The sequence below is a fragment of the Mytilus trossulus genome, chromosome 3, assembly GCF_036588685.1.
Source record: "Mytilus trossulus isolate FHL-02 chromosome 3, PNRI_Mtr1.1.1.hap1, whole genome shotgun sequence".
NCBI lineage: Eukaryota > Metazoa > Mollusca > Bivalvia > Mytilida > Mytilidae > Mytilus > Mytilus trossulus.
Genome location: NC_086375.1, coordinates 60,105,471 through 60,118,132, shown reverse-complemented (window position 1 = coordinate 60,118,132; position 12,662 = coordinate 60,105,471). Strand labels below are relative to the sequence as shown.

Here is a 12,662-nt window from a genome sequence, read left to right as displayed (position 1 = left end):
CAAAGCAAGTATGTCAAATCTTAATATATTATCTGATGAAGGTACAAAGTTTCGATTCGAATTTATATAGGCTTTTCAGATTTTTGTCATGGGTTTTCTAAAGTCATATCCTTCAAGATATTACCTCACTAAACATTGGCTAGTGATGCAACAGTTGAATTCTTTAGACCATTCGGCCGACGAGGCACCTAATTGGAGAAGTACAATCTTGACTTGCATGTCAAAATATTGGATTCGGAAACAGTTTTAAAAAACTCATTAAATTTAATCAGTGTCCCTAAAAAAATATCCACGTGTATTATAGATAACAGTATGACTTACCAATATTTTATGTTATATAAAATATTGCAGTCAATACTAAAAAAAAAACAACGAAATAGTTACTGTGATTTATTTTATCTTCGGGACACTGAATCTTTACCACACTTGTCAGATTAAAACCGCACATCGCAGACCACTCGATATAACACTATGAGTAATAAAAGTATATTCAAAACGTTGTGGCGCATTGATATATTTAGAAACCACTAAGTCATTATATAAGCCTGGAATTGTTCTGAGTTTTTATTAACTATAAGCATATTGTCTTGATCAGTAATAAGTCGTCTTGGTACACGGATATATATAGGTCAAATAGTTTTAATTTAAGGAATACAAGTAAAGAGTAAAGATTTTTGCTTGAGGCGGCACTTTCGATTCGATTCTTTTAAATATCTCCCTAAAGCACTTTGAATCAATCAGTGTTGCAAATTGGATTAATTTTTTTTACAGTCTATAGGTGAAATCGGCCCATAGTTGAAATTCCTATGATATTCAATATTACAGTTAAAAATTTAAAGGTTGTTGCTGTGTTGTCTAGATAACAACTTCGGACACAGACATTGCTATCATCGAAGGCAAAACTGGGTCTCGAAGAAGTAATTATGTACATTCCGTGTTAGTTCTGATGCTTTATATGTATATAGAAAGATGTGGTATGAGTGCCAATGAGACAACTCTCCATCCAAATAACAATTTATAAAAGTATTTACAGGATAATGTACGGCCTTCAACACGGGCATTGGTTCACACCGAACAGTAAGCTATAAAGGGCCCAAAAATTACTAGTATAAAACCATTCAAACGACTCTTTTATGTATACTTTGCGATATTTCAAAAGTATATATATAATATATTAAAAAAAAAGTTTTAAAGAATATTGATATAAAATATTCTGACAAACATACGAACGCAAGTTCATGCCTTTACATTTTACAGTATATATTGCTAACTCCTAACTGTATTGCCGAATATATTTGTTCTCGACATACAAAAACGTCCTTGACACAACACATCATAAAAACAGGATGCATGTTTCTGGAGCATATCTTGTTTTATCTTTGAAATATCCGTCTTGTACTTTAAATTAAAATAAACATTACTTATTGCTCTTCTTTGAAATCATCATAATCAAACTCAAATAATTAACAAATTCTTGTGTTTTACTCATGTGCAAAGAGGGATTTTCCAAACGTTTAAACAGTTTAACAACTCGTAAAGCTTCGTATAAAAGTAAGATTATTGTTTTGTGCATATAGCATTAATCTAATGAATTATTATTGTATCTTCCCTTCTGTTGTTAGATATACACTTATATGTTTTCCTATCTGCTGAATTAATTATCGTCTCGCCTATTTGCACGAACAAATCGTAAATGAATGGTGAAAACAAATACGCTTTTTCAATTATCCATTCATTTATCAGTTGTAAAAAATGGGACAGATCTTTCAACACTAGTCTTTAAAATAAATCAGACATCTTAACTGACGATTTCCTGTTTTTTTATATGTTTTAGTTGTATAATATGGAAAAAAAAACCATAAAGTATTATTCAATTCTTTCAGCACACAGAGGTATGGATGTGTTCTAAACATCGACTATTGCATATTTTATCCTATGTTTTTGTAAGGCGATATCTTTTACCATTGCTTTTGATGTAATGAAATACTATATCATTTCAAATTAAATAATATCCGATAACTCCAAATGTTAAATAAATCTATAATTTAACTTAGTACATACTTGTAACAATTTTACCTTTGCAATAAAGTATCTATGCTTGCAAATGTAGGAAAGCATTTGACTCGAGACCGAAAAACAATTAATATAATTTACACCTGTGCGTACACCTGCGCTACGCGCATTCATGAGTTAATGTGGAGTTCGGCCACACACGGTATTTTTAGATATTTGCAAGCATTATCCTTCTGCTTCATGTAACTTATATAGATATGTTGTCTCACTAAATAAGTCATGATAGTTTGGAGAAACGACTGGGAACAAAACTTTACAACAATGGAATTTATTTCAGCTTCAGAATTATTTTCATTACTACGTAGCAACATTCCAGCAGCGCCTGCATATGAAGTATTTATCTCCCAGTTGTAAACACATACGGCTGAATAAAACGTTTAATATAAATACGTGGTATTTATTGTAAGAAATGTATCGTAACACTTAATTTGTTAGATATTGCCATATTGTTTAAATCGACATGTAAAATAACATTATTGCAACATTTAAAACCACGATGAGGTTTATATTGCATGCATAATTTTACTCTGTATAATACTGGACAAGATTTTTTCAAGGATAGCCATATGAAACTTTCGAAATAACATAACTCACCTGATTCAGATAAAACTATTGAAAACACCAGATAGGTTCCTCGGTATGTTTATTTTTCTGCTTTCACAGACAATACATGCGGAATAAACAATTATCTAGCAATTTTACGTAATGCACTACTTTAATGATTTTATTAAAAAGTAGAAATAAAAGTTTATTCTCACCTTTTAATTTGGGGGTATCATTTTCAAAGAAACATAATAATTTTTAAGTGAACAAATTGAGATATATTTATTTTTGTATACTAATTACTGGATAGACTGCAACGAAATGACGTATTGTATTCGGTGATAATGCAAAGATATAAGACAGACCGTAATTTTGTAATATGTGTTTGTACTCCTATGTTTGCCATTGCTTGTCCCCCCCACCCCACCCCCCACTTTAGACTTTAGGGTCAATTGAATAATCAAACATTTACTATACCTAGTTTTCATATTTGGATCACAAACATAGTGTTCGTTATTACTTGTGTTTGTTTGCACTTGGGGTCTTTCTAGGAGCAGGAATTTCGTGTCTGGTATGAGATGTTGTACAATCAAAAAAAGTCAATAATTCCTGTCATCCTGATTTTACTTGGGTTTTTTTTTTCTTGTTGTATACGAGTTAATCCAATTAAATCAAATTTTAACTATACCAAATCCCGCATTCATCTGTGACGAACCGTATGAATTTAAGAAAGTATCATTGCAAAATGTACAGTGAAAATTTAAAAAAACCCGTTGTACATCTAAGCAACACATGTTTATATTGACATTACGACAATGAAGTGATTGGATGTTGAGTTTTAAACAAGAACTCACGTCGATACAGCAGTGGAGTTTGAATAACACGAAGTTCATTACTCTGTGAAAGTCGATCAAAAACAGCATGATTACGATAAAAACTTATTCTCTATGTCTAATTCATGTTGGATTTTCTTTAAAATACAATAGAGAAATAATAATTGTATCTCTTTTTGAATAAAAAATCTTTAATCAAACAATTACCAAAGCAATTCGCTTATCAATTTTTTGAGTGGCTTTTCATTATAGCTCTAATTCCTTATCCACATCGTATTTAATACATTTTATAAAGTTTTGCGTTCGTGATTCAAAGAACTATTATAGTACTGAACTCCTTATCATTCAATCTAGAAAATTTTATGGTCCCCTTTAATTTCTCCAAAAAAATCTTCAAGTCTTGATAAATTATTAAGTAAGTAGTATAATTCACTACCGATTTAGTTACATATAGTAAATATTAAAGACTACCCAATTCTCCTGTAATTCAATCTATGAATGTCATAGTCGTATTTCATTCCATCAAGAAGATTTCGACATATTCCCCCTTTTCACTGTTTGTTCTATCAGGTAAATTATATAGTCCCCTATTCCCCCTTAGCTCAATCTACTTAATGTTGTAGTCCCCTTACATTCCGACAAGTAGATGCTATAATCCTCTTTTCTCCTTTTAATTCCATCTACTAATTGACATAGTCAGCTTTAAACTTTAGAAGGAGGTCATATATTTTAGAACTTCCTAGACTAACCACTAAATCTTCAATGTTGGAGTTAAGCAATGGAAGCAGAAAATCTTAATAAACATCATCATTGTTAGAAGAACTTTTTTTTACATCAATGCATTAACTTCGATATGATGTCTATCGGAAATCACAGATAGCCATTAAGTGTACGTATGATTAGTTCATAATTTTGCTTACCGTAAACTTTAACGAATCGCACTTTGTAAAATTTTCTCTCTGACAATAGAGGGGAAAATGTTCTCTGAATCTAGTAACACCATCAAGCGATTTGATGTTTTGAATGTCAATATACTTGTTCGGTGGACATGTATTTCTGTTTGCCGATGCCTTCTTTTGTTCATTGGAGGTAAGAGTGAAGAGCCTTCTTTTACTAATAAAGAGGTTTTGATTGGTGATGGATTAACTTTCAACGTTGCGTTATTTAAAAAAAGATATATGATTGCCAATGAGACAACTTTTCTAAAGAGACCAAATGAGACAGAAATTATAAACTAAGAGATCACCGTACAGCTTTCAAAATAGAACAAAGTCCATACCTCAAAGTCCGCTAATAAAATCCCCGAAATGGCATATGTAAAGCCAGGGCCGTTAAACACCAGGAGTTCAATAACAATTACAATTTGCAATAGAATGTTACAAACATGTACAAAACAATAAACAACGCATATGATTAACGGCAACCAAGAACAACCACTGAATTATAGACTCCTGACTTAGGACAGGCACATACATACAAAATGTGGAGGGGTTACACATGTTTAAGGGCTCCCAACCCTCCCTTTCCTGTGACAGTGGTGCAACAGAACAATACAAAAATTGCACAATAAACAAACAACTCATATGATAAACAGTAACACACAACAACCACACAATTACAGGCTCCTGACTTAGGACAGGCACATATAAAATGATACAGGAACTTAAACATGTTAGTGGCATCATATTTAACTATGGTAAATTTGTGTGTTCTTGTCTTTATATTTTGCTGTCGTGCTTGGTCTATATGCCATTATTTGCTTCTTTGAGTTGTTTAGTGATTGTGATTTTAACACAATGTTGACTACTGTATTTTTGACATTTTATCTATAACGTCTGTTGGTTTTGTTAACGCATCATTGTCAATATCATGGAAATTAAGGTGAGAGGTTTAGCTTGCTTTACATCCAGGTTTAATTCAGCATTTTCATCATAAGAAATGCATTCTTTTGATGTATTTGAGCTTTTAATTTTGCCTTTTGGTTATAGACTTTCCGTTTTGAATTTTCCTCAAATTTTAGTATTTCTGTGAATTTACTTTTTTAAAGCTTGCTATGGGATATTGATTTTGCTAATTGTTGAATGTTGTACGAAGGCTTGTAGTTGCTTATTTATTCGTCATTTGGTCTATGGAAGAATGATCTCTTTAGCAACTAGGAAGCTTTATCTTAACTGTAACCATGCTTTTTTTCAGCGAGAAAAAATGTTTATTAACTATGTATTAATAACACTTTGTGCCTTAGTTACAATTATAGTGATTTGTTTATATGGATAGTAATCATTAAGAAAGCGGCTACAATTTAGTATTTTTTTTCTTTCTATAAATCAAAAGAAACCGAGGCACAGAATTGAAGATTTGTATTCTTCTAATTTTTTTCTCTCTCTTGGTGTTCAATGAAAAAAGAAATGGAACATCCAGGGAGTAGAAATGCTTTTATTATGCCTTAATTTATAAACAAGAAAGTGAGAAGTTGTCAAATTAAGTAGTATGTTACCGTTGGATATGTTTGATAGGAAATGCTTTAAATTCTGTTTCGAAAACTACTCCATTCTAAATTGTTAAACCCAAACAACAAATTTTCTTCATTAAAATGTTTTATATCATATACTATCATTATCAAAGTTCATTAAATATATATAAAATAGTTTCTTGGCTTGATTGAAACCCTTGAAACACCTTTTTGATCTTTAAGTAGCTTTTTACGATTCTAGAAATGTCTTATAATGAAAAGCGGAATTTCACAAAAAAAACCTGAAACAAACAATGTCCTATTATTCTCAGAATTTTTATTACGTTTTATTTCACTTTATAAGTAACTGTTGTTGGTGAACTGATTGATACTTAAGTCTGGGATAACATGATTTATTTATTAGTTGTTATTCGCTTTGATCTAGCTTTCAATAACTGCACGTTCTCGATGTCTTCTGTTCATCTGTTTATTGATGTTTGCTTTGATTCGACAATCATTAGATTTAAACATGTTTTCCCTATGTTATATATACAGTTTATTTGACCCCTCAATTTCTGTGTAAGGAACATACATTAACGATGAATTACTTTACACTATAATGGTAACCGCGAAATCTGTGTAAAAAAACCCGTTTGGCACATATTTTGAAGTCACGTCTCATTTAGAATGTGATTTGATCATATGACCACAAGTACATACTAAGGCCACACCAATTTAATTTCTTATTCTACGGATTGTTGGACTCCAAAAATTGGTGCGAGCGAGCGATTTGAAAATTTTAATAAAAAAAATATTTAATTTGCAAATTTTTGATGCGAAGCATAAAAAGTAAAGGCGAGCGATTATAATTTTTTTTTGTAAACATAAAATAGTCCGTTTTGACTATATTAAAACTTGATTTATAACTTGTACCTTGACATTTCTTTAATTTATGAAGTATTTTTTCCCTGTTCATCAAGAAATAATTGAATAATTAAATCTGGTCTATGTTTGTGTGACTGACAATGAGACAATTCTCCATCCAAGTCATAATCAGGTTCAGAACAACCCATTAATTTTATGAATATCCCTTTTATGAGGGGTCAAAATAATTTATATTAATATTTTTTTTTTGTTGTAAAAACACTTTAAGTACAAAAGGGCTTATATTTTCCCAAAGAACTATAATATTTGGTATTAAATGGTCAAAACATGTCCAAGAATTTTGTAATATTCCTGGACTTTAACCATGTTAACATATTTACTTTAACAGTTTAATATTATTCAAAATAAGTGGACCCTCCCTCTTTTAGAAAAGTTGTTTAAAATATAATGTATTTCTCCTATTTTTGAGTAAAAAATTCTAAGTTGTCAAAAGGTTTTGTATAGTAGCACTGTACAAATCCTTAGTTTTTCTATTTTCTTTTCTACAACTGGTAAACATGGTAAAATGACTCCTTCAATGCCCTTGTCTGAGGGAGGGTTGGTCCCAATCTGATAATACACCTTATCGCTAATCCCGGCTGACCCTGCCGCTTGAACTTTTGACGTCAAAAACAATCACTTTTCCATTGTGGCGTCAGATATTTTGTTTTATGACGTCAACATTTTACGGGAACCTGTGTGAAATCCAGCAATGGCGGATAAATAGCGATAAGGTGTATAACAAACATAGGTCAAAGTACGGCCTTTTACACAGAGCTTTGATCAAGACCAACCAGCAAGCTATAAGGGACCACAACTTAGTATTGTACACAATTCGAACAGGAAAACCAACGATCTAAATTATATTTCCAAACGGGAAAATACCAATGAACCAAATCAACAAACGATAACTGCTGAACGACAGGTCCCTGAATCAACCATGACGGGTGCACAAACCTGCAGTGGGTATGACCGTAACCATACATTATAATTGCAGTTGAAGGCAAATCCTTCAGAAGTTCTTTGTACTTTATTTTAACAACGAACATTTTTTCATAGGGAATATAAGTTAGGGGGAAAGAAACCAACGTTTTGTTCTGTACTGGTATTTCTATTTATATCGGAGCACTCCCTCTTGGAATAAATTGGTTTCATGCTGAAACAAATATTCTCGCAGATATTTACAGTGTTGTGGGGTGCTGATAGGTTTTAAATCGTTATATAAAGGCTAGACTGTGATTTTAAAAAACAAATGTTGAGATCTTTATGTAATATTTACAAAAAAACGGTGCGGAAAATGGACATGAATTCATATCCGGATGCGGGAAGCGGGAATATAATAAAAATTAAAAAAATCTGATTTGAAAAAATTAGGTGCGGGCGGGTCCGTCGAACAAGCAATCAAATTGGTGTGGCCTAAACTACCTTGAACTTAAAAACTCTAACCAGAAAAGAATCAGATTAGGTGTCAGATCACCAATTAAAAATCCTTATCTGTTCAACCAAATTTTGCAAATTTTCACAGCTTTGTAAATATTTTACCTTAAGTTTAACTTCATAAAAACCAGGTATATCCTGAATTGTACATGTATCAGCATTCTACATGCCAATTTTCACCATACCTTTAAAGCCTTCTAACAAATTAACTGACCTTCAAACAGAGATACTCCAAAACAAAAAAACTGTTTTTCTGGAAATCTAAAATTAGTATACTATGGAGCGCATTAATCCTCAATTGTCAATGCAAACTCATAGACAAGTAAATTTTGGCTCCAAATGATCTGGATATATGTCTCTTTTACCAAAAGTTTCATTTCTGCATATTTGTTGGTTAGTTTAAGTAAACAAGGACATCAACAGCACTATTTTCTATCAGAGTAGGGCTACTTTTACATACGTTTTAAATTGGAGGGAGTAATTGGTGGTCTGACACCATTAAAAGACCGGAAATTATTTCACCTGCCTACGATAAGGCATTTAGCAGGAAGTTGCTTCGATGTCATGGAAAGAATATCCAACATTCCAACTCAATATATAAAATTGACCAAATAAAATCCTTGTTCAGTGGGCTTAAGTTAATAAAATTCAGATATTCAACTAACAGGAAATGACTATCTGGAAGATATCATAATCTCAACATGGCAAGCACGATATACAAATCATCAATATAAAATGCCAGACGAAATATCATATCATTCCATTATACAGAAGTTGGGAAATTCCCGACGAAAAACTCCAGGCGTAGCGGTCAATAAACATTTTAGCAATCGTCAAAGAGAAAAAATAACTTATACAAAACTGATTTAAAATTTACAGTTACAGATTGATAAATTGATAGACAAGGTGAATGCAATACAGCACTCATTCCGTGAGCAGGGAAAAATCGTTTTATTCATACATATCATTTATGTATTTGAGAATGAAAAAAAAGACAGGAAAATATTTTCGCTACGAATGCAATAATTATTATATCCCACCCATGAATAAAAGAACAGTGATGCCATGTAAACATCAATGAGACGGCAATACATCATATATACAGCATAACCATGATATAGAATTTCAAGCGTATTATTATAAGCTGACTGCAAAGTAAAAAAATACAATTAAAATCTAAATGTTTACAAAGAATCTTCTTTAAATATGTTATGAATAAATATACTTTGATTGGCAACTGCTGACAGATATTATCATTGTACCTGACGTTCAGTTTTAAAACTTTGTTTTGAGGGACAGTAGGGACATTTTCGTCCGTATACTTAGTTTAGGCTATTTTATCAAAATACCACCCAATTGTGTATTAAAAATAATCAAAACAAAAATCATTAAAATCCATAAATAATGTATACATATCGAAACAAAGGTTATATATTAGTTTGAGTATACGCGCTATAGTGTTGCTTTACGGGACCTTACGTCGAAATCCCCCTCTCCCTCATATTATTGTTATCATCACATGATTCTTGTCCCTAAGCATTGTCAGTGTTATAGATTACCTGGATCTTTCCATATGTCAGGCCCCAAAGCCATGCCTTTTGTAATGCACTTTCGTCATAAGTAATATTTGGTTGTCTCATTACAGAAACTTCACATCAATTCTAGACTTATTTCTTTCATTTGAGTCAATTATGTTTTTATACTTTAGTTTTCTTTAAATCTTTTTTTTTTTAATGATAACCGTTCCTTTTTTTTTGTTTTGTTAAAAAACTGTAATAGTCATCAAAATTCATTTTTAAACAAGCTTAAATGGTAAAAACTGCTTGATGGAAATTGATTGTCGAAATTCTGATATTTTCAGATTCATTTGAAATGTAACCCTCAGTATGAAAAAAGTAAACTCACCTCTCTAGAGATATAGCAACCAATGTTAACACACTTGCAAACACGAAAATTGGCAATGTATAAGACAAAAAAGCACACAGGTTGTCACTATTAAAGATGTGCCACTGGCATGGAGAGGTATATTCTAACAATTTGAGCGGCATATCGATGGACGCCACCAAAAAGTCGGAAATTGCTAAATTAACAATGTAATAATTTGTAACAGTATGCATGTGAGCATTTCTCCAAACTGTCCATATTACTAGAATATTGCCAAAGATTGCCATCATCATTATTAATACATAGACTACGATTAAAACACTGTAAACGGAAGTTATCTGTGTGAAATCGGCATGCGGATATCCCATAAGGGGACAACCATATTCATCATAATCATCTGCAGTCCCATTAAATTCCATCGAATTATTTTTGAAGTGACTATGATTTCCCAACATATTAACTGTCCCGTTTACACTGACGGCTTTATTGTGTTGTCCAGATATTATTTCCATTCGTTTTTGGTCACATAAATTTATTAAAATTATGAATTGTATTGTATGTTGAACCAAACAAAAGTAGAATTCCTTCTGTGAAACATTGTTGGTGGAATCATTTTGATAGGAATATTAAACACGACAACACCCTTTCTCTCAAAGAAACGGTTTCATGGTTGCAGTACCTGAAATAAATAAGAACTTATTAACACGTTGCATTTAATAAAACAAAGAAAACTGTGATAATTGGACAATCATGATGCTTTTCTAAGAAATGTTAATATTGATTTAAATAGTTACCGTCAAACCTCGCTGCTGCCCATAGAAAACTATCAGCAAATCAGACTGTCGCTTTCCTATGTAATTGACAAATACACAAATCGTGCCGAACAATCATTAACTAATGCAACCGGATAACCAGAAAATAGTTCCTTAATAAAAATAAAATCCGTTTAATCTAAACTTGATTGTATGTCATTTTTCTCTACCAAGTTTACATCCGAAATACCAGTTCTACAAACGGCAATTTGTGATCTATCATCATTTAGAATGAGACAAGTTTCTTATTGATGTACCTTCAATTTGTTTGACGTCTTTATTTTCAATACTAATAAAAATTATGCAAATTTCTTATATCATTTGCAATACAACCGAACATGAATTATTGTTGCAGTTTTTAGAAATAACTTCAATCGTATGTAGATATAAAATTTCCGGGAATGATTAAGAACTGTACAAATGTATGAATAGACATGAAGATTTAGTTATCTTAATCTCACAGTGGATAACTATACAGTAGATTGCGTTGCTTGTAATTTTCATATGACAATTTATCAAAATAAAATAATTGAGAAAAAAAATAATTTCCATATAGTACCGATTATTATATATTTTTCACAAAAACTTATGTAAACCCTAACACATTTTGAACTCTGGTCTGTTCACTGTATTTGTCGAATAATGTACAACGAGTAGTTAAACAAGTTGAACAGGTTGTCCAGACCGCTTACCCTTATGTTTACCCTCTGATTGGATTGGGAAAAGAGGGGGGTGTCAGTGATTCCTACTTTCTTGTAGTTGGTCATTGAAAGAAAGAAAATCATAATCCTACTAAAACAAATCATGCAATACAACACAATAAAGGGAATGTATAGCCCCATAGCGGTGACCTGTAATTGTTCATCTCTATGTTCTTTGATCTCAATATAGTTGTTCCATTGGTAGTTACTTGTGGTAAGCATATCTCATTTTTTCTTCCTGTTTCTTAAACTCGTACAGGTAAATTTTATATTATATTATCATATATAGTATATGGAATTATAAAACATTCGTGTGAAAGAATGCTGTTTATTAGAATGTTCAGTAGTTATAGAACCAGATTTAATCCACCATTATCTCATAAGGAAATGTCTACACAAAGTCATAAATATGACAGTTGTTTTTCAATCGTTTTATGTGTTTGAGCTTTTGATTTTGCCATTTCATAAGGGATATTCCTATTTGAATTTTCCTAGGAGTTTTGCAATATTAAATTATCGTCACGTTAAATTTGGCAACTGATTTTAACGTTTGTTTGATTATATGCTTTTTTTTCAATACAAATTATGTCGAAAAAGGGAATGCACCAAATTACAAGATATTGCAAAGTTATATGCCCCCACCCTAACCCATACATATTCTTACATTAAAAAATGTAATTAAGAAAAACAAACCGATAAGGTACTAATTTATAAAAAAAACACTTTATCCAGTTAACACACAATTCATTATTATAAACCTTAATAGTTCTGTGATTACTCGTGTAACATGAGTTTGCAGAAACTAAATGTTGATAAACATATATCGTAATTCAATGAAATATATCGGCGATCACAAGTCCATTTTTTCCGCCGCCTTAGCAGCTGCATATAATGCAATCACTCATTGTTTATTTTTTTATGTTATTCTCATTTTGTTCCCATAAAAATTTGAATCCCGTAACTCATTTTAATAAACTAACTGAATCAATATAAAAAATAGGAATGT

General features: G+C 31.5%; 1 protein-coding gene across 1 annotated transcript in view; it reads right to left on the bottom strand.

Moving 5' to 3' along the window:
- The window catches only part of LOC134712002 (QRFP-like peptide receptor), a 37,124-nt gene extending 26,311 nt beyond the window's left edge, over positions 1-10,813 (bottom strand). Inside the window, exon 1 of the mRNA XM_063573083.1 lies at positions 10,165-10,813. Within this exon, the coding sequence (XP_063429153.1) occupies positions 10,165-10,655 (491 nt within the window). The 5' untranslated portion in view covers positions 10,656-10,813. The remainder of the gene's footprint in view (positions 1-10,164) is intronic.
- Positions 10,814-12,662: the final 1,849 nt, after the last annotated feature.